The sequence below is a fragment of the Mustelus asterias genome, chromosome 15 (assembly GCF_964213995.1).
Source record: "Mustelus asterias chromosome 15, sMusAst1.hap1.1, whole genome shotgun sequence".
Taxonomy (NCBI): Eukaryota; Metazoa; Chordata; class Chondrichthyes; order Carcharhiniformes; family Triakidae; genus Mustelus; species Mustelus asterias.
In genome coordinates this window covers 78,477,455-78,501,485 of record NC_135815.1, presented here as the reverse complement: position 1 = coordinate 78,501,485, position 24,031 = coordinate 78,477,455, and the positions used below count along the sequence as shown (strand labels likewise).

The 24,031-nt window shown below is 42.3% G+C and overlaps 1 protein-coding gene across 2 annotated transcripts in view; it reads right to left on the bottom strand.

Annotated features, from left to right (window-relative positions):
* Positions 1-24,031, bottom strand: part of sos1 (son of sevenless homolog 1 (Drosophila)) — a 251,367-nt gene that overhangs the window by 40,881 nt on the left and 186,455 nt on the right. For both annotated transcript variants that reach the window (XM_078230163.1, XM_078230164.1), the window contains exons 9-10: positions 20,310-20,437; positions 18,623-19,278 (exon numbers count right to left, since the gene is read on the bottom strand). In XM_078230163.1, coding sequence (XP_078086289.1) covers positions 18,623-19,278; positions 20,310-20,437 — 784 coding nt within the window. The remainder of the gene's footprint in view (positions 1-18,622; positions 19,279-20,309; positions 20,438-24,031) is intronic.

Genomic DNA, 24,031 nt, shown 5'->3' with positions numbered 1-24,031 from the left:
CGGATACTCTGAGGATCATTTTCCAATCCTCACTAGATAAAGGCGAGGTACCAGAGGATTGGAGATGTGAACATTGTACCATTATTTAAAAAGGGTGTGGGGGACAGGCCAGAAAATTACAGGCCAATCAGTCTGACTTTGGTAATAGGCAAATTATTGGAATCAATTGGGAGGGACGGTGACACAGTGGTTAGCACGTTCTCCCCGTGTCTGCGTGGGTGTCCTCCAGATGCCTCCCACAGTCCAAAGATGTGCAGGTTAGGTGGATTGGCCATGCTAAACTGTCTCTTTGTGTCCAAAAATGTGTGGATTAGGTGGGCTAGCTATGGTAAATGCGCGGGTGATAGGGATAGGGTGGAGGGGAGGATCTGGATGGGATGCTCTTTCAGGGACTTGGTGCAGACTCAATGGACCAGATGGCCTCTTTCTGCACTGTAGGGATTATTCTATGGTTGTACTTCTGAGACACAGGATAAACTGTCACTGGCAGTGATTGATCAGGGATATCAGCATGGTTTTGTTTGGGAAGATGGCATCTTAACTTAATCACATTTTTTGAGGAACAAGAAGGATTAATGAGAGTAGGACAGTGGATGTTGTCTACATGGATTTTAGTGAGGCCTTTAACAAGGCCCCACATGGCAGACTGGTCAAAAAGGCGAAATTCCATGGGATACAGGGGAAGGTAGCAACTTGGATCCAAAATTGGCTCATCGACAGGAAACAAAGGATGATGGTTGATGGATGGTTTTGCGGATAGAAAGTGAGTTCCAGTGACATTCCACAGGGTTCAGTGTTGGGGCCCTTGTTGTTTGTTATATATGTTAAATGATTTGGACTTAAATATGGGAAGCACAATTGGTAAATTTACAGGTGAAACAAACATTGGCCGTGTAGTTGAGAGTGAAGGGTATAGGTCTCTAGAATAATATCAATGGTTTGGTTGAGTGGGCAAAAAAGTGGCAAATTGAATTAAATCTGTAGAACTGAGAGCCATTGAATTTGAAGAGGGCAAACAGAGCAAGGGAATACTCAATGTACAGGAGGATATTAGCAGAGGAAATGAGAGGCCTTAGAGTGCATGTCCACAGGTCCCTGAATTTGGCATGACGGATAGATAAGGTGGTAAAGAAAGAATATGGAATGTTTTCCTTTATTGGACAAGGTATTGAATGCAAAAATAGGGATGTAATGCTAGAATTGTATAAAATGCTGGTTCAGGCCACAGCTGGAATTTTGTGTACTGTTCTGGTCATGTTACAGGGAGGACATAATTGATCTGGAGAGAGTACAGAGGAGATGTACAAGAATGTTGCCAGAGATTGGAAATTGCAACTATGAGGAAAGATTGGATAGGCTAGAGTTGTTTTCTTTAGAATAAAGGAGACTGAGGGGTGACCTAATTGAGGTGTACAAAATTTTGGGGCTTAGATAAGGTAGATAGGGAAGACTGGTTTCCCCTGGCTGAGGGACATATACTGAGGATATAGATTTAAGGTGATTGGTAGAAGGATTAAAGGGGATATGAGGAAAAACATTTGCACCATGAGTGTGGTGGGCATCTGAAATGCACTGCCCGAATTGATGGGTTGAAGCGGAAGTGCTCGACTCATTTAAAAGATATCTTCACCTGAAGTGCTGTAACCTGCAAGGCTACGGACCAGGTACGAGAAAGTGGGATTAAAATGAGCAGCTAGTTTCTTTTTACTCTTTTTTGGCTGATGCACACTAGATGGGCTGAATGGCCTCTTTCTGTGCCATAACATTTCAATAGATTTATTACACAGCTGATGAAAGGTTTGGTCCCAGGTAGATTTTAAGGAGCATGTTTTACCCAATTCTTGTGATCTTTAAATCGCAAGGTGAGCGTTTATCGCCCATCCCTAATTGCCTGCGAGAAGATGATAGGAAACTGCCTACTTGAACAGTTGTAGTCACGTGGTATAGGTACACACAGTGTTGTTCAGGATGAAATTCCAAAATTCTGAACCACCAACACTGTCGGAAGGACAATGCTGCTCCAAGTCAGAATGGTGTGTGATTAGGTGAGGAACTTGCAGGTGGTGGTTTTCCCATGCGCCTGCTGCCCTTGCTTTTTTTGTTGACAGAGGTTGCGGGTTTGGAAGGTGCTGTTGAAAGAGTCTTGGCTAGTTGCTGGAGTGCATCTTCTATATAGTACCTACTGTTGCCACTGTATACCAGGGGCGGAGGAAGTGAATGTTGAAAGTGGTGGATCGGGTGCAAATCAACTGGTCTGCTTTATCCTGGGAGGTGTGGAGCTTCTTGAGTGTGTTGGAACTGCATTAATCTCGGCTGAGGAGCCAGGAAGTGAGTTACTCATTACAGAATTCCCAATCACCAACCTGCTCTTGTAAACACAGTATTAATATGACTGGCACAGTTAAATTAAAAAATCTTAAAATAAGAGGACAGTTTAATGAAAGAATTCCAAAACTTAGGGCCGAGGCAGCTGAAGGCATGACCATTAATGGAGGAGTAATTAAAACTGGGGATACACAAGAGGTGGAGATGCCGGCGTTGGACTGGGGTAAGCACAGTAAGAAGTCTCACAACACCAGGTTAAAGTCCAACAGGTTTATTTGGTAGCACAAGCCACAAGCTTCATTAGGTGAGTGGGAGTTCTGTTCTGTTGTCTAACTTATATGCTGCAGGAAAGGATGTCCCGAGGCATGGTACATTGGGGAGACCATGCAGACGCTACAACAACGGATGAATGAACACCGCTCAACAATCACCAGGCAGGACTGTTCTCTTCCTGTTGGGGAACACTTCAGCAATCATGGGCATTCAGCCTCTGATCTTCGGGTTAGCGTTCTCCAAGGCAGCCATCACGACGACGCAGAATCGCTGAGCAGAAACTGATAGCCAAGTTCCGCACACGAGGACGGCCTCAACCGGGATCTTGGGTTCATGTCACACTATCTGTAACCCCCACGACTTGCCTGGGCTTGCAAAATCTCACTAACTGTCCTGACTGGAGACAATACACATCTCTTTAACTTGTGCTTAACCCTCTCTCCACTCACATTGTCTGTACCTTTAAGACTTGATTACCTGTAAAGACTCGCATTCCAACCATTATTTTGTAAATTGAGTTTGTGTCTTTATGTGCCCTGTTTGTGAACAGAACTCCCACTCACCTGATGAAGGAGCAGCGCTCCGAAAGCTTGTGACTTGTGCTACCAAATAAACCTGTTGGACTTTAATCTGGTGTTGTGAGACTTCTTACGATACACAAGAGGCCAGGGCTAGAATTGGAAGAGAATAGAGATCTTGGAGGATTGCAGAGCTGGCATAGTTTCAGACATAGGAAGGGATGAAGCCATGGGGATTTAAAAAGAGAGATTTTTAAAATCAAGGTATTGGTGAATGGGGAGGCAATGTATGTCAATGAACATGAGTGATGGATGAAATGAATGATGCGAGTTAGAATACAGTTTTGTTTTGATCTTAAATTCTTGTAGCATGCAAGATGGGAGGTCAGCGAGGAGAGCAATGGAATAGCCAAGTCTAGAGGGTAACATGACATACATGCATGAGGATTTGAGCAGATGGGCGGAAGTGGAAGTAGGCAATCCTGGTAATGAAGCAGTTGGGTGGTCAGAAGTTCATCTAGAGATAAAAGGAGAAGCGGTGACATAATAGCAATGTCACTGGGCCAGCAATCCAGATGCCTCGGCTAATACTCTGGAACACTGGTTATAATCCCACCATGGCAGCTGATGGAATATAAATTCAATTAATAAAGTTGGAATTAAAAGCTAATCTCTGTAATGATGACCATGACGATTGTCATAAAAGTTCATCTGGTTCATTAAAGTCCTTTAGGGAAGGAAGTCTGCCGTCATTACCTGGTTTGACCTAAATGAGACTCCAACCCACAGCAGGGTGGTTGACTCTTAAATACCCTCTGAAATGGCCGAACAAGCCACCCAGTTATATCAAACCACTACGAAGCCTAAAAGGAATGAAACCAAATGGACCATCTGGCATTGATCTCGGCACCAGAAACAACGTCAACAAACCCAGTCCTGTCAAGACCATAAGACATAGGAGCAGAATTAGGCCACTCGGCCCATCGAGTCTGCTCCGCTATTCATTCATGGCTGATTTTTTTCTCATCCCCATTCTCTTGCCTTTTCCCCATAATCCCTGATCCCCTTATTAATCAAGAATCTATCTATCTCTGTCTTAAAGACACTCAATGACGTGGCCTCCACAGCCTTCCTTGGCAAAGAGTTCCACAGATGCACCACTCTCTGGCTGAAGAAATTCCTCCTCATCTCTGTTTTAAAGGATCATCCCTTTAGCTTGAGGTTGTGCCCTCAGGTTCTAGTTTTTCCTACTAGTGGAAACATCTTCTCCACATCCACTCTATCCAGGCCTCGCAGTATCCTGTAACTTTCAATAAGATCCCCCCTCATCCTTCTAAACTCCAATGAGTACAGACCCAGAGTCCTCAACTGTTCCTCATACGACAAGCTCTTCATTCCAGGGGTCATTCTTGTGAACCTCCTCTGGACCCTTTCCAAGGCCAGCACATCCTTCCTTAGATATGGGGCCCAAAACTGCTCACAATACTCCAAATGGGGTCTGACCAGAGCCTGATACAGCCTCAAAAGTACATCCCTGCTCTTGTATTCTAGCCCTCTCGACATGAATGCAACATTGCATTTGCCTTCCTAACTGCCGACTGCACGTCAACCTTAAGAGAATCTTGAACAAGGACACCCAAATCCCTTTGTGCTTCTGATTTCCCAAGCATTTTCCCATTTAGAAAATAGTCAATGTCTCCATTCCTCCTTCCAATGTGCATAATCTCACACTTTTCCACATTGTATTCCATCTGCCACTTCTTTGCCCACTCTCCTAGCCTGTCCAAGTCCTTCTGCAGCCCCCCTGCTTCCTCAATACTATCTGTCCCTCTACGCATCTTTGTATCATCTGCAAACTTAGCAACAGTGCCTTCAGTTCCTTCTTCCAAATTGTTAATGTATATTGTGAAAAGTTATGGTCCCAGCACTGACCCCTGAGGCACACCACTAGTCACCGGCTGCCATTCAGAAAAAGACCCCTTTACCCCCACTCTCTGCCTTCTGCCAATCAGCCAATCCTCTATCCATGCCAGAATCTGACCCTTAATACCATGGGCTCTTAACTTAGTTAACAGTCTCCTATGCGGCACCATGTCAAAGGCCTTCTGGAAATCTAAATAAATCACGTCCACTGGTTCTCCTTTATCTAAATTCCTCGTTACCTCCTCAAAGAACTCTAACAGACATGACCTCCCCTTGACAAAGCCGTGCTGACTCAGTCTTATTTTATCACACACTTCCAAGTACTCCGCGATCTCATGGCTCTAATAATGGACTCTAAAATTTTGCCAATGACTGAAGTCAGGCTAACCGGTCTATAATTTCCCATCTGCTGCCTCCCTTCCTTCTTAAACAGCAATGTTACATTAGCTACTTTCCAGTCCTCTGGGACTCTCCCTGCCTCCAGTGATTCCTGAAAGATCACATCACCAATGCCTCCTTACTAACATCTGGGAGTTTGTGCTAAAATTGGGAGAGCTGTCCCACAGACTAGTCAAGCAACTGCCTTTCATTCTTATATTCACCAATCACACCTTACAATGTGCCGGAAAGCATCATCACCGTCCCACTGGCAGGAAAGACACACTAGATGTGGTGGCGCAGTTTTATATTGTCGGGAGGGAGTTGCCCTGCGAGTCCTCAACATTTATTCTGGACCCATGAAGTCTCATGGCGTCAGGACAAACATGGGCACGGAAACCTCATTCTGATTACCACCTCTCCCCTCAGCTGAGGAATCAATATGCCCCCACCACCTGGAAGAAACATTGAGGATGGCAGGGGTCTCTGGATGGGTGTCCATCACCAAGAGTGGCTCAGTCGCATCATTACTGACTGAACTGGCTGACATAGGACATAGTTGCTAGATTAGGTCTGGAGCAGGTGGTGAGTGAACCAACAAAGGGACAATCCTACTTGATCTTATCCTCACCAATCTACCTGTTGCAGATGCACCCAAGAATGACAGTATTGTTATGAGTTCACTGCACAGTTGTTGTGGAAACAAAGCCACGTCTTCACATTGAGGACACACTGTCCATCATGTTGTCTGGCACTACCACTAAGCTAGAGGGGATAGATTGTGAACAGGTCCAGTAGCTAAAAACGAGGTATCCATGAGGCTCTCTGAAGCAACAGAATTGTATTCGACCACAATCTGTAACCTCATGGCCAGGCATATCCCTCACTCTACCATTAAACTGGGGGGAGCAACCCTGGTTGAATGAAGAATGCAAAAGGGCTCAATAGAAGCAGCAGGAAGCATACCTAAAAATGAAATGTTAACCTGAAGCTACAACACAGGACTACATATATGCCAAACAACGGAAGCATCTTACAATAAACAGAGCTAAGCAATCTTGTAAAATCCAGTCATGAATGATAATGGATAATTAAACAACTAACTGGAGGCACCAGCTCCACAAACATCCCCACCCTCAATGATGGGGGAGGCTAGCACATCAGTGCAAAAGAGAGGGAATCATTCAAATCATAAGGTGACATGGGGGCCAGGAAGAGAAGTTGAATGGTAACTATTTTGTGGGAATAGGTTCAAGGGAGCAGGTGATGGGGTTTTGTGGACAAGATGAGCATGAGGGAGAAATCTTCGAGAAACTAGAAAAAATATAAATTGAGGCTAGGGTAAGAGGGAGGGAAGGGGCAGTAGCAACTGAATGGATGGTCTCAATTTTCATGAAAAGAAATCTATGAGTTCTTTGCACTTCCTGTGGGTGAGGGTGGAGGACCTTAGCTAGAGGTGTTCAAAAAAGTCTACGTGTTCCAGAATTATTGTGGAACAGCAAGCAGAAGACACCAGGTCCCAATACTGCTTTACGTGGTCTGAACAGATCTGGTTATGACCAACTAATCCAGTTATTTTGCCATAAATGTTCAAGCATGCACTTTGAGCATTAGGGAGTAGAGATGAGGGGTGTACAGGAATAATGATCAGGATGAGAGAGAGTCATGATTTTAATTGGCCAATATTGGTGGAGGTTATGGTGTGATTGAGCAGACCTATAGTTACAGAAATGTTGTGGTAAATGGAGGGCAAAAAACTAGACAGCCGGAAATTTGGAAGTACAGTTTTAAGGGACCTCAGAAGTAGACACAGGAGGAAGGGATAGAAGGGGGATTTAGACACAGAGCAATACAAGGAATGAATCAGAAATGATTGTTCTGTGTTGACACAATGGAAATTAAGAGATGAGGCCAAATGAAATAGAAAAGTCAAAGGGGTGGCTGTGTATCTACTTAAGGGAGTTTACAAGGAACAAGAGACTAAGGGAGTATAAAGAATCATAGAATCCCTGCAGTGCAGAAGCAGGCCATTTGGTCCATCGAGTCTGCACCAACTCTCCAATAGATGTATCTTACCCAGGCCCTATCCCTGTAACCCTACATATTTGCCCTGCTAATCCCCCTAACCTACACATCTTGGGACATTATGGGGTAATTTACCATGGCCAATCCACCTAACATGAGAGCAGTGAATTCAGAGAAAAGAGTATGATGAGTTGAGATGAGGGTTTACATTACCGTGAATGGGAAATTGCTCAGTGCAGAGTGAAAAATAATGAAGATCTCTTGGTGAGAAACGAGGTGAGAGAGTGGAAAAAGATGCCGGAGGAGAATGGAGACAGACCAAGCTGTGATTTTGTGATAAGAGCTACACACACTGCTACAGTGGGGCAAAGGACAGGTGGAAGATATAGCCAGAAGGAGAGAACATCGCCCGTTAACCAAGTTTCCGTCAACACCATGATGTCAGTGCAATCAGCCACAATAAGTTGTGGATGGCAATGGCCTTGTTCACAACTGAATGAACATCCTGGAAAGAAATTGGCAAGATTAGCCCTGGGGGTGCATTGAGCAGGAGGGACTGCAACCATCCAGGGTGAGGGAAGTTGGACAACCTACAGAAAAGTGATAGACATCTGCACTGGAGATCACCTCTCTTAGGAAAACACTGAATAACCCATGCAGTGGTGAGCACTGAAATTTGGTTCAGCATGCTTGAGGGCCATTTGTCAAACTTGCAACATCCAACATGCTCAGAAAATGGCCAGAAATTGCACAGCTGCAGAAGTTTATTTAAGTACCAACAACACCAATATTAACATGTCGATTCTGTGGATGTCCATGCTAATCTCGCACTAGATTCTTCAGTCATGAGAGACCACCATAACAGACAGTGAAGTCATTTATTGACTGGACATACGCCAATAGCGAGGACTCTACCCATCAAGCAAAGAGGATTTCAATTTCTGGCTTACTTTGGAAAGCAACTCCATAGCATAAATGAAGGTATTAAGAAATTCTGGTTAAAATTTGGTGATACATCTGTAATTTACTGAGATAATCAATTATTGCTGAAAGATAGATGCAGGCAAATGGGCTTCCGGCCCCTAACAATGTGATGAGACCGATGTAATTCTTTTGAAGAGTGTGGCTGAAACTTAGAAAAACAGGGCTAAATATTCCTGACTCCAGATGTCAGAGACTGAATATTTGACTGAAGATGCGTATCAGGACCCTGTGGAAGTCCTGACCTGCGGACCTATGTGGGAATTCCTGGGAAGTTTAAACTTCCAATGGGCAAATCCCTGCTCCCCAGAAACCTCTGTGACAGTCTCAGACTGTGAGTTGGAACTGTAGACTTCGGACAGTTCTGTAGTACTTAACTAAATAATTATCCAGGGAATGTTAGATGGCTTAAAACTTAGTCCAACACCTGGATAACTCAACAACACTCCCCCCCGCCCCCCCCAATCACCGTCCTGACTGCACGATTACCGCAATGACCTGACTATGCCCTGACCCAACTCATCCACTCAATTTAAACTTACCACAAGGCATCTAATGTCATAAAAATGGGCATGTCCTGTTTTCACCTGACTCTACTCTGTTCCAACAAAGTTCAGTAAGAAGTCTCACAACACCAGGTTAAACTCCAACAGGTTAAACTTCAACAGGTTTATTTGGTAGCACAAGCCACAAGCTTTCGGAGCACTGCCCCTTCATCAGGTGAGTGGGAGTTCTGTTCACAAACAGGGCATACATAGATACAAACTCAATTTACAAGATAATAGTTGGAATGTGAGTAATTTACAGGTAATCAAGTCTTAAAGGTACAGACAATGTGAGTGGAGAGAGGGTTAAGCACAGGTTAAAGAGATGCGTATTGTCTCTAGCCAGGACAGTTAGTGAGATTTTGCATACCCAGGCAAGTCGTGGGGGGGTTACAGATAGTGTGACATGAACCCAAGATCCCGGTTGAGGCCATCCTCATGTGTGCGGAACTTGGCTATCAGTTTTTGCTCAGCGATTCTGCGTTGTCGTGAAGGCCGCCTTGGAGAACGCTTACCTGAAGATCAGAGGCTGAATGCCCGTGATTGCTGCAGTGTTCCCCAACAGGAAGAGAACAATCTTGCCTGGTGATTGTCGAGCGGTGTTCATTCATCCATTGTCGTAGCGTCTGCATGGTCTCCCCAATGTACCATGCCTCGGGACATCCTTTCCTGCAACGTATCAGGTAGACAACATTGGCCGAGTTGCAAGAGTATGTACTGTGTACCTGGTGGATGGTGTTCTCACGTGAGATGATGGCATCCGTGTCGATGATCCTGCACGTCTTGCAGAGGTTGCTGTGGCAGGGTTGTGTGGTATCGTGGTCACTGTTCTCCTGAAGGGTGGTTGGTTTGCTACGGACAATGGTCTGTTTGAGGTTGTGCGATTGTTTGAAGGCAAGTGGGGGTGTGGAGATGACCTTGGCGAGATGTTCGTCTTTATCGATGACATGTTGAAGCCTCCGGAGAAGATGTCGCAGCTTCTCCGCTCCGGGGAAGTACTGGACGACGAAGGGTACTCTGTCCACCGTGTCCCATGTTTGTCTTCTGAGGAGGTCGGTGCGGTGTCGGAACTGTCGATCAATGAGTCGAGCGCCATATCCTGTTCTTATGAGGGCATCTTTCAGCGTCTATAATGATCCTCCTCATCTGAGCAGATCTTGTGCATACGGAGGGCTTGTCCATAGGGGATGGCTTCTTTAACGTGTTTAGGATGGAAGCTGGAGAAGTGGAACATAGTGAGGTTATCCGTGGGCTTGCGGTACAGTGAAGTGCTGAGGTGGTCATTCTTGATGGAGATGTGTGTATCCAAGAATGCAGCCAATTCCGGAGAGTAGTCCATGGTGAGTTTGATGGTGGGATGGAACTTGTTGATGTCATCATATAGTTGTTTCAGTGATTGTTCGCCATGAGTCCAAAGGAAGAAAATGTCATCGATGTATCTAGTGTATAGCATCGGTTGAAGGTCCTGTGCGGTGAAGAGGTCTTGTTCGAACCTGTACACAATGATGTTGGCATATTGAGGTGTGAATTTGGTCCCCATGGTTGTTCCGTGTGTCTGGATGAAGAACTGGTTGTTGAAGGTGAAGACGTTGTGGTCCAGGATGAAGCGATGAGTCGTAAAATTGCATCTGGAGATTGGCAGTTGTCGGCGTTGAGTATTGAGGCAGTTGCAGCAATGCCATTGTTGTGGGGGATGCTAGTGTAGAGTGCTGAGACATCCATTGTGACGAGGAGTGCTTCTGGTTTAACTGCTCCATGTGTGCTGAGTTTTTGTAGAAAGTCTGTAGTGTCGCGACAAAAGCTGGGGTTCTTTGTACAATGGGTTTCAAGATGCCCTCGACGTAGCCGGAGAGGTTCTCGCACAGGGTCCCATTGCCTGATACGATGGGACGGCCGGGTATGTTGGCGTTCTGCATCTTCGGGAGGCAGTAGAGATCTCCAATGCGGGGAGTACATGTGATGAGAGCACGGAGGGTGCTCTGAAGGTCCGGATCAAAGGTCTTGATCAGTCTGTTGAGTTGACGGGTGTGTTCTTTGGTTGGATCTGCGGGTTGTCTGTAGTTGTCGGTACACTTCTTTGCAGTAATCCGTTCTGTTCAGTATGACGGTGGTCCCTCCTTTGCTGGTTTGATGACAACATTGCGGTTGGTCTCGAGAGCGCAGATGGCGTTGCGTTGTGCTTGGTTGACGTTCGGGGCTGTCTTGTGAGTGCGGCTGATGAATCTGGCATTGACGCACCTCCTGATGGCTTGGGCATACATGTCGAGTCGAGGGCAGCAACCTTCCGGAGGAGTCCAATTCGACTCTTTCCTCTTCGGTTGCTGCACCGCGGATCTCTCTGTTGGCTGTTTCGGTTCACTGGCTGTCGCATTGTGTTCGCTGTTGGCCTCTTGGGGTTTGTGGAAGAACTCCCGCAGCCTCATTCGCCTGATGAATTCCTCTGTGTCTGCTGCGAGACTGGTGGGGTCCATTTAGGTGGTGGGGCAGAAATTGAGCCCTTGGCTGAGAACTTCGATTTCATCTGGTTGAAGTGTGTAATCCGACAAGTTGACAATGGACTTCCCTGCAGTGGTACTGTTTTCTACTGTGGTACCGGGGGAGGCTTGGTTGCTGCTGGTGGTGATGCCGAGTTTCTCAAGTTTTCTGTTCTTGGTGTGCATGTAGATGCTTCATCCTGGACCACAATGTCTTCACCTTCAACAACCAGTTCTTCATCCAGACACACAGAATAGCCATGGGGACCAAATTCGCACCTCAATATGCCAACATCTTTATGCACAGGTTCGAACAAGAGCTCTTCACCGCACAGGACCTTCAACCGATGCTATACACTAGATACATCGATGACATTTTCTTCCTTTGGACTCATGGCGAACAATCATTGAAACAACTATATGATGACATCAACAAGTTCCATCCCACCATCAGACTCACCATGGACTACTCTCCAGAATTGGTTGCATTCTTGGACACACGCATCTCCATCAAGGACGGTCACATCAGCACTTCACTATACCGCAAGCCCACGGATAACCTCAGATGCTCCACTTCTCCAACTTCCACCCTAAACATGTTAAAGAAGCCATCCCCTATGGACAAGCCCTCCGTATACACAGGATCTGCTCAGATGAGGAGGATCGTAACAGACACCTCCAGATGCTGAAAGATGCCCTCATAAGAACAGGATATGGCGCTCGACTCATCAATCGACAGTTCCGACACGCCACAGCGAAAAACCGCACCGACCTCCTCAGAAGACAAACACAGGACACGGTGGACAGAGTACCCTTCGTCGTCCAGTACTTCCCCAGAGTGGAGAAACTGCGACATCTTCTCCGGAGCCTTCAACATGTCATCAATGAAGATGAACATCTCGCCAAGGCCATCCCCACATCTTGCCTTCAAACAACCGCACAACCTCAAACAGACCATTGACTGCAGCCAACTACCCAGTCTTTAGGAGAACAGTGACCACGACACCACACAACCCTGCCACAGCAACCTCTGCAAGACGTGCCGGATCATCTCATGTGAGAACACCATCCACCAGATACACGTTACATACTCTTGCAACTAGGCCAACGTTGTCTACCTGATACGTTGCAGGAAAGGATGTCTCGAGGCATGGTACATTGGGGAGACCATGCAGACGCTACGACAATGGATGAATGAACACTGCTTGACAATCACCAGGCAGGAGTGTTCTCTTCCTGTTGGGGAACACTTCAGCAGTCACGGGCATTCAGCCTTGGATCTTTGGGTAAGCGTTCTCCAAGGCGGCCTTCATGACACACGACAATGCAGAATCGCTGAGCAAAAACTGATAGCCAAGTTCCGCACACGAGGACGGCCTCAACCGGGATCTTGGGTTCATGTCACACTATCTGTAACCCCCACAACTTGCCTGGGCATGCAAAATCTCACTAACTGTCCTGGCTGGAGACAATACACAATATCTTTAATCTGTGCTTAACCCTCTCTCCACTCACACTGTCTGTACCTTTAAGACTTGATTACCTGTTAAGACTCACATTCCAACCATTATCTTGTAAATTGAGTTTGTATCTATATATGCCCTGTTTGTGAATAGAACTCCCATTCACCTGATGAAGGGGCAGTGCTCCATAAGCTTGTGGCTTTTGCTACCAAATAAACCTGTTGGAATTTAACCTGGTGTTGTGTGACTTCTTACTGTGCTTCCCCCAGTCCAACGCCGGCATCTCCACATCATGGCCAACAAAGTTCCCCAGAGATCGGAAGATCCTGGAGGATATGTGCTGCACCGACGAGTAGGTGAATCTTCAATCACAATGGCAATCCACTCACCACTGATGCTGCTCAGAAGATTTGGGCTAATTTCTAAAAGCAAAGTTCCACAGATGAGTATTACTTCTGTGAACTCTTAAATAAATTATAATGCAGCCTCCAAGGAATTAATTACTTAGGTTCTTAATATCTCACCCCGACTTTCTTTTGTGAACTCAGAATTTTTCAATCTCAGCGAAAACTGCCAATCCCATAATGAATACCCCTCATACTCAGCAGTAGCAGCTGGAAATCACTAACCTTCAGGCCAAGGTAAAATTCCTAACTCAAGCCTAAGGCTCAAGATAGAAGGGCTTATCAAAGGGAAAGCATTAACGCTAAACAATTAATTTTGAGTAAATTGTGATATTTCTCCGGAATCATATATTTTAATACACATGTATTGGGGAGTTTCCATGTTTTGTCTAAACAGAGAAGCAAAATTGAGCTAAAATGCAGTGGCAATTATTTGACCCACTTGATTGATTTGTTTTGAAGTACTTCCTGGTTTATGAAAGAAAGCTTTGTTTAGAAAAAGTATTTGAAGTTCAGTTTTTTGCTGCTTATCTGCTGCAAATGTTGTGAAGATTGAAGCCATTGTTTTTGTCTCTGTTCCAAACTCTGCTCCCCAACTCTCAACTCTATCCCTCTCCGTGGCAACAGTCTGAGATTAAGCCAGTCTGTTCGCAAACTTGGTGTCACAAATTATTTGAAATGAGCTTCCAACTTCATACTCATACCATCTCCACCTCATCGCTTAATAATCACTCAACTTCACCTGTTGCAGCTCATCCGCTGCTGAAACCCCTTCATTCCCTCTAGACTCGACTATTCCAATGTATACCTAGCTGATCCTCCCACCTTCTACCCTCTTAAACTTGAAATCATCCAAAGTTCTCCTGCCCATGTCTTAATTCACAGCATATCCCATTCCCCTATCACTCGTGTTCTCTGACCTACACTGGCTCCCAGTCAAATGAAATCTTGATTTTAAAATTCTCATCCCTTCAAATTCCTCCGTGGTCTTGCCCCTCCCTATCTCTGCAATCTCCTCCAACCTCACAACCCTCCCAAGATATCTGAGCTTCTCTGACTCTAGCCTCTTGTGCATTCCCAATTTTAATTGCTCCACATTGGTGGCCAGACTTTTCTTTGTACGAAGGTTCCTTTCTGTTAATGAATTCTTAATCCCTGGCAGCATATTATTTCCTATCCCATGTGTTTTAATTTTGCTAACCAACCTCCTGTGGGCGGACTTTATCAAAAGCCTTCTGAAAATCCATGTACACTACTTCCGCTGGCTCCCCTTTATCAATTCTGTTGGTAACATCCTCAAAAAACTCCAACAGGTTCATCAAACATGACTTCTCATTCATAAATCCATGTTTACTATGCCTAATCAGATCATTGTTATCCAACTGTCCATTTATCGCATCCTTCATCATATATTTCAGCATTTTTCCCAATATTGATGTTAGGCAAACAGGTCTGCAGTTCCCTGACTGACTAATCTGCAGGTTCTCTTTACATCTCAAGACTTTTCTTTGTACGAAGGAATTTTCCCCATTTGACTGGACTATATTTTGATAATACATGCTGGCCCCTTATTTTGTCAGTTTTGCATAAACTGGAGCATAGATTGGCATATATTCAAAATAGTTTGCAGCAGAGTCTCTTGAGTTTTGGATTAGGTTGGTAACCAAGGGAAGAAGATACAGGTCTCCTAACTGGGTCAAGGTGGGGATAACGAAATTGCTCATACCTTTAACCCTGGAAGTATGAGCAAAGGTGAAATTTCATTACATTTCCACCGCAATAAATATTTTAAATAAATGGCAAAGCCATCTGAAGTCTCCATGCTTTCCCTTCTTCATAAACACCAATATCAGAAGTCTAAAAAAAAGTATTTTTCTCAGGTTAAGAGGAGTATTATAACAAATAAAACCATAGAATTGGCCATCACCCTGCCATAATTCCAGTGTTGCTAATTGCAAGATGGCCCTAAGAGAAAGTGGAAACTGGCATTCAACAATAACATATGAGATTAAGTCCCCTGTTAAGACTATAGCACATACGATCTCACCATCCAATGTTTTGTTACTTGTTCCTTAAATTGGCCAAAAGTTATTCAATGAATACGTCAAAATCAGAGGAGGTAGACATGGAAATACGTCAAAATCAAAAGGAGGTAGACATGGAAATAGTGGGAGAGTTGGTTCTCATCTTCCAAATTTCTGTAGATTCTGGAACAGACCTGGCAAACTGAAGGGTGACAAATGTAACCTCATTCTGTTTAAAAAAAAGGAGAGGGGGAGAAAAGAAGGAATGACAGACCGGTTAGCCTAACATCAGTATAGGGAAAATACTAGAGTCTATTATAAAGAATGCAATAACAGGACACTTAGAAAAGATAAACGGCATTAAACAAAGTCAACGCAGATTTATGAAAGGGAAATCATGTTTGAGAAACCTATTTGAGTTTTATGAGGATGCAACTAGTAGAATAAATAAGGATGAACCAGTGGTTTTGATAAACTCTCACATTTGAGGTTAGCGTGCAAACTTAAAGTGCGTGGGATTGGGGTGACATATTGGCATGGATTGAGAATTGGTGAGCAGACAGGAAACAGGAGAATAGAAATAAGGGATTTGTGTGAGAGCTGTGTGGGGGCGGGGTGGGTGTGGGGGAATGCAGGCTGTGCATGTGAGAGGGCAGGGCCTGGGCGGGCGGTGGGTTGGGGGGAGAAGAGGGCCTGAGCGCGCAGGGAGGAGAGGGGGGCCGACCGCAAGGGGGGGGGTGGCTGAGCCTGTGGGGGAGGGGGGGGGGGCCGAGCCCGCGGGGGGAGGTGGGTTTGTCTTGTGTTGGGGAAGCCAAAAGTTCAAAATAGTTAGATGTCTAGACTCTAAAAGGTGTTGAAAGGTATGGGGAGAGGACTGGAATTTTAGTGTTGAGATAAAGGAGTAGCCGTGATCCTGTTGAATGGTGGAGCAGTCTCGAAGGACCAAATGGCCTACTCCTATTTTCTATAAGATTATGGTACAGGAGAACTCTGTTCTAATTCAGCATAAACTGCTATCTTTTTATATATATATATTTAAACATCTTTTATCAGTGGCTGCAAAGCTTTTTCCAGGAAGCTTATTAACCCAGAATACCCAAATGCTAATTACTGCACCCACCCACACCAACACTTCTGAATCACGAATGAACAATAAGCTTCTTTGGAAACAATTATCCTTGAATTCCGCAAGAAAGGAAATGGACACACTGTTTATCTACAAGCAGTGAACTAAAGCACCAGAACACTAAAAATAGAACACATTACAGTGACATATGTGCTGGGCAATTGTCAACAGCTTCATGACTTTGAAAAACCTGTGCCTACTTGCTGAGTTTATATATTTCTTTTGAAAGCTGAAATTGAAGGATCAAAATATTTACTTCTTTTTGGACAGGAAGTCAAAAGTCAAAATGAATTTCATGAATGGTAGGAACAGCCCCTGTGAATGACCCAGTTGCGGGAGGTGCAATGAACAGGAAGCACCTTTTTCCCCCCACCAATAAAAATACACATCATGTACATCCCACATGGAACATTTTTCTGACTTATATGCCAAATTCAGCATATTTGACACAAATAGATGGAAGCAGTGCATACATTGAAACTAATATCTCACTAACAGAACACAGGTCTTACTTAACATTTAACCATGTATCACTCATAAATTACTTCAAACTGCATCAGTACAGTGCAATATTTATAACTCTACTGACAAAAACCTGAGGCAAAAACAACCAATTCTATAATATCAAAATAAAATAGAACGCTGGCAGATGAGGAAAACTTTAAAAAAGCATGTTGGTGCAGAGTTCCTCCTCTAGAGGTTAGATTTAAACAATTTGTTGGACAGATTAACAAACTTTACTTTCCAACTCACTGACCCACGAGTGTTTCACATTGACAATGGATGAAAAGCAGAGAAAAATGTTGCTTTTTCTAGCACTCTCATTTTCATAAGCACAAAATTTACCAAAATTAATATCAGTTATCATTAGCTTTATTACAAAGCCAAATACAAATTATTTTGTGTACTCTTTAAAAACTGGAAGCTCAGGGGTAAGAGCAACAAACAAAATCTTAACTGGGCAAACTGCTGATGGTCTATTGCGGACCCTTGCTTCCAATTAAGCCTACAAGGGCATCAATATATACCATGGTTATCATCATTAACATAATTTAAACATGCAAGAAAATCTGAGACATCTACGTGGCTAACAATGAAGTTTCACCGTGGAAAAGGCATTGCCCAAATTTGAAGTTAACTTTCCTGCTTTATGCAAGCACAGATGAAATAAGGAAAAGATGACTCAAGGAGGTTGAATCAGTAATAGTTCCAAGACTAGAACTGACCTTTGTTCCAACAATGTCAACTGATATAAATATGTACAAAAAAAAATTATTGGAATAAAAATAACCACGTGACATTATTGAGACAGAAGAAACAGATGTGTTAAACAACTTAGAAAAGTAATGAACTGGATGGATAAATCGGATTCTATTCATACATGCACTTTGGAATAGCACTTGTCATTGGTGAAGCTTATACAATAATATTGTTCTGATGATCTCTATTATGTATGATGCTTAAGCTCAGCCCATCAACCTTTGAATTTAAACAGGAATGAAATCATATTTTTGAAATAGTTTCCCAACTTTTCTTCCTCGTATTTCTATCATCCTTTCAAATTATTGACAGAAACTTGCTGTTCAAGCTCGCTGTTCTAGTGCTCACTTGTTGAATCGCTTATAATTTTATTAGCTTCACCCAAAGAAAATGTTAAAAGTTCTCGGGTAGAAGAATATTTTTTAAACTGTGTAAATAAATAAAAGAAAGATAGGGCTGCCATAACTGCCATTCCATAGAATAGAAACCATAGAAACCCTACAGTGCAGAAGGAGGCCATTCGGCCCATCGAGTCTGCACCGACCACAATCCCACCCAGGCCCTACCCCCACATATTTACCCGCTAATCCCTCTAACCTACGCATCTCAGGACTCTAAGGGGCAATTTTTAACCTGGCCAATCAACCTAACCTGCACATCTTTGGACGCAGACACGAGGAGAATGTGCAAACTCCACACAGACAGTGACCCGAGCCAGGAATCGAACCCGGGACCCTGGAGCTGTGAAGCAGCAGTGCTAACCACTGTGCTACCGTGCTGCCCTCCTAAATAAATTAGCAATAGTTTAAATTTCTTACAGCATCTGACCCATTTATATAGAAATAATTAAGTATGAAATCCCTCAATACAGAACACAGGTTGCAACAAGGAGGCAATACTTACCTGCATACATGTGGTAAGTAAGCCGTTCGATCAGTTTTATGACAGTTCCAGCTTTGATAATGGGAATTCCAGATTTAGATTGCACATTCTCCTCAAACACAATGTTCTCCTCAGAATCTGGCTCCGCAAACCTGTACACTTCAGGACTTGGGAGTCTAAGTGGCTCCTCTTTTTCCTCCTGTAGCATAGTGGTGTCCAACATTCTCTCCAGTGTACTGCGATATTGTAAAGAAATTAAAGCTGCCATCCAATTATTTTTTTCTTCTGCTGATTTAGCAGCAAAAATTACACTGTTTTCATCCTTCAAGATAACTTCAAAAGCATGTTTGTATTCATTAGTGTCATCTTTGTCATTGATCTGTACCTTGCGCATGAAAAACTTCTCTTTGAGACGATATTCTGCATAACTTCCACCAGGCAACCTAGGCTGACCGTGATTTGATTTGCAGCAAATCATCAAGCCATCAAATAGGAATATATGTCTTTCATGTTTTGCACCCACCCGTGTGAGCGTGCCTTCCATTATAAATTCATTACAGCACTGTCCAATGTCCTTGCCTTCCCAACCATCAATGTTTTTCTGGATCTCATTCATTTTCTTAATTGCCAGGTGTTTGCTTTTCATTTGTTGATTATAAAAACGACAGGCAGACTCACTGGAAGAGAAAATAAATGACCAAATTTCAATCAGTTGAAATTAATGAACTCAAAGATGTATGCATTGGTGTAAGCAACTCTGAAAACTACTTTTTTTTAAGTAATGCAGCTACAAAATAAAAACAAACGGTTTCATAGAAAACATGAAAACTGGATACTCTGTTAAAATTATATACGTCAAGAAGTTTTAGTAGACTTTGTTCCTTTTTGTGCAACCCACTAGCACATCTCATCCTTTAGTCAGAAGAATCCAAGTCACAAACTTTTCTTGTGCTATTGTTAGCAAGCTCACGATTGGTTAATAGAAAGCATACTTCTGCAATGGTGGGCCAGGCCTGCTGCTTTTCCTTTTCTTTGTGGGAAGTCACACCTTTCTGCATACAGAAGTATTCCATCGAGCATTCCGAATGAAAAAGCAAAATCACTCACTGTGGGTCGTTTGGAATTTACGTTTTGGCTCTCTGCTTAAAAGATCACTCTTGAATGACTGAAACTGCCCAGCTCTTTCTATTTAAAGTCGTGATCATTTGTTGAACTTAAAAGTGAACAGACCAACTCTATTGTCTTTCGTCTCCACAAAAACAAAAGCTGAAAAACACGACTAAACAAAAAAAAAATGCCTTACCATGTCTTATCAGTAGGTAATACAACAATATTTGTTGAGCATCTTCATAGAATATCTCTAATTTTTAATGAAGAAAAATTTGTGCTTCTTAAAACAAACCTTTTCAGCAATTCCTTTTAAAGTGCGTCATTGCTTACCATCTGATACTCAGCAAAGTCGTCATGTTCGTAATCGGGATGCTGCTCTGTTTTAAGCTTCAGTTGTACAAGCAATTTAACAGCATAAAATGCTTTGAACAAAAACAAGCTTTTTGCACCTGATGTCACTTCCTGTGTAAAATCAGCCCTACCAGTGAAGCTCTCTACTGTTGTTCTTTGCTAACAGTAAGAGGAAGTGTGAACAACGGGAACTTACAGATGTAGTCAGTCAATCAGGAGAAATGCGGGATGAATGGAAATTGCTTACCTCAGCCTCCTTTTTGCAAGCGATTTTGAACAAATCCTTTCCATACTGCTCTGGAGGTTAAGAAGAGCGGTTATGGCTTGTTTTAGGCATTCTTTGTCTTCTTCATCTTCACTTTTCTCTTCTAATTGCTGTTATTATAAGGTGGGGAACAAAATAATATGTTTTAAATGGTTTATAGCTGTTAGAGGAGCGCATATGAAAACAGATACTCAGGGTTTACCCAGGTATCAACATATTTGACTGCTTTTCCTCCATCAATTAGCAACAGGCTCATTATCTCCAATACACTACATAGTTTTGACCTTCAACCAATTATTTATCGAATTTATGAAGAATGCCCGACAAATGAACAACCTTTATTCCATCATGATGACAACTACTGCTTGCAGCATAAAGATAAGCTACAGCAGAGCAAGCAACCCCTACAAACAGGAATAGAAATACGTGAGCTCTGAAGTGCTTCTTTACTGTAATGATGAGCTTCCTTTTTCAAGTTAAGCAACTATGTCCAATAAGACACCAGAACATGTTCTGCTTGAAGCCAACACATGCCAAGTTTCTATAACAATGAAACTGTGGAGCAAATAAGTAAATAAAAATCAGATGCAAGTATATCACTCGGCTATAGATTGACAACCCGTAAGCACTAGGAATCCAGTAAACTTAAATGTGCATGCTGCTACTGAAAAAGAAGAACCTTGTTTATTTTTTTCTCTTTCAGTTAAATGCTTCATTATCTTTTAAAACTGATCCAAGATACACAGATCATAGATTTTATACATAAATAGATATTTATCTTGCTTTAGGGTAATTTTTCATTTCCCATTCTGATCTTTCCTTTTCTATTTTCTGACATTGGTTTTTTTGTTCATTTGCCTTTTTGTTCTTGAACACTATTTCTTATTTTTATCAGAGTTTCAAATCTATATATTATTAAAACTCTTCTGTTCACACATGACTTACAGTATTTATGCTTAGGTATCAATTCCTTTGTAATAATGGCTAAACTGTCTTTTGCATCTTTTATTGCAGATTTGATTGGATGCTTGAGGCTCACTTTGAACTTTAGGCTTTTGATTAGCACTGTGATTTTGTCAGGTCAATACAATTAAGTCTGAACAGGAGTTTTCCATGATACATCAGTAACTGTTAGCTGTTAACTGATAGGTAGTATATATCATGATATATGATAGAAGAACACAACTTGTGCTTGACTGGGTGGAGGATAAATTCAAAATTAATCTGCATAAACAATATTTCACTGGTCAAGTAGTAAACATATGGAGATGGTGGAAAAAAGTTTTTTAAAGTTAAAGTTTATTTATTAGTCACAAGTAGACTACATTAACACTGCAATGTAGTTACTTTGAAAATACCATGGTCGCCACACTCTGGCGCCAGTTCAGGTACACTGAGGGAGAATTTAACATGGCCAATGCATCTAACCAACATGTCTTTCAGACTGTGGGATGAAACCGGAGCATCTGGACGAAACCCATCCAGACACGGAGAGAAGGTGCAGACTCCACACAGTCAGTGACCCAAGCTGGGAATCAAACCTGGTCCCTGGCGCTGAGGGGCAGCAGTGCTAACCACTGTGCCACCAAGCAGTTAAAATTAGATTTCTTTCATAAAATATCATTTTGGGATATAGTATAGGAGTAATCTGAGACAAACATGTTCAGTTTGGAATGCTTGGGATGAAAATGGTAACTTCGGACCTATGGTTCCCAAAGTGTTCCACCACTGGGATGAGCTTTAGAAAGCAAATAAAATTTCCAAATAGGAAGATTTAAGAAAATGGTGTATGACAGTGTGGTTTGAATTTGGATTTAAATAACGAATACTAGCCTTTTTGGATTGAGATATACACCCACTCTTACACAAACGATTCTTGCACATTCCTGGTAAGCGTATACAACATGGTATAATGATACATCATATGTGATTTGAAGCTATACCAAAGATTAATCTGCTCTATACTGACAGTTTTTGCAACTTGTTGGCAGCATTTCCACTCGCTATCGAAAAACAGATCACTAAGTAAGTTGAATTTTTAATGCAGAAACATTTACTGTAGTAATGTTTTGATATACGTTTAAGTTGCCCAAGGTCAGCTATGATCTATTTTTTATGAATATAATTATAAACAGCCACAATTCCCAAGTTATGCACAAGACTTCCTTTGTACATTCATATGCTAAAAATGAGAGAATCACTAAATCTTGCTATAAATAACAAAACAGATTCAATAGTGACTTCAATGTAGGTGAACACTAAAAAGTAGTGGCCTATGAAGATAGGATTAAAAAAAAATCTTAACATGAATATAAGGACACCCGAACTGAAGAGGGCACAATTCAGCAAGACAAATAGTAAAGTAATGATGTAAAATGGAAAGAAAAATTGGTTAACAATGGGATGTTTTTACAAAGAAAGCTGCAGTGTGTTGAATATATGGAAATAAAAGGTACTTGAAGTATAAATATAGAAGTTAGACCCTAAATGAAAATGGAAGGATGTGTATGGTCTTAAGCATGATGAAAATTATTAAAAAGAGTGAAATGATCAAGTAAAGAAATGTTGAGAGAGATCAGGAAAGCCAAAAAGGAGTGAAAAGAGAATCTCAAAAGTATTTAAAAAATGAAAAATTCAACAAACACTGTAAAAAAAAAGTCAGATAAGCCCACAGGATTGGATAGTTAGCAGAGGATAAACAACTATTTGCATTTATAAATCATCCCCAGTTTCTTCATAGCAGCAATGAGAGAAAATCTGATTCTGAGCCACAAAGAGATATGACAGATGACCAAAAACTTGGTCAAAGAGGTGGGTTTTGAGGAGCAGCTTAGAGGAGAGGTAGAGACACAGATGTTCAGGGATGGAAATCCTGAAAGTAGCTGAAACTCATGAGATACAAGTATTTCATAACATTATTTAGAAAAGAGAAGGACATTGGAAAAAAGGTAAAAGAAATGAGATGTAATAAATCAAAAGAATACTTGAAATTTTATTCAGCAAAATGAGGACAGTGTATTGAGACCATCTGTCCAGGAATCCTGAGGGAAATGGGAGAAGACACAGCAGAGGATCTAGAAATTAGATTGAATGGGGATGTGCGCTGGATTTCTGACAAGATGACAATATAACACACATTTTCAAAAAAAACAAAGCTAACCAAGGCAATTTAACACCTGTATTGGAGCAAATTTTGGAATCATGAATTAGTGATGTAATTACTAGATTATCCAGAAGGAAGAATAATTACAAGTCACCAACACAGATTTTAGAAAGGAAGATCATGCTCAGCAAACCTAATAGAGTTCTTTTGAGATGCAACAGATTATCGTGGATTTGGAAAACCTACATAGAACTTCAGAAAGTCTTTCTCAAGGTATCACACTATCAGAGACTATCAGAGATTAGGTCAGAGTAACAGCAGTTTCTCAGAGTTACCAGGTATGAGTTGCAGTGGTCCATAGGATTCGGGTCAGACTAAAGGTGGCCCACGTTCCATTTGAAGTTTTTGACAAATGTCTGGACACTTTTTTGCAATCCCTCACTGCTAAGGTGTGCAACAAGGACACCAATCATGATGTATGATTCATCATTTTCTTTTTCAAACTCTAGTAATGTGTAATGTTGTTACTCCATCTTTTGTATGTTTTTGAGAGATAAGTAGTTTATCAAACATTTAATAACATTTGTTACTTTATGCTGTA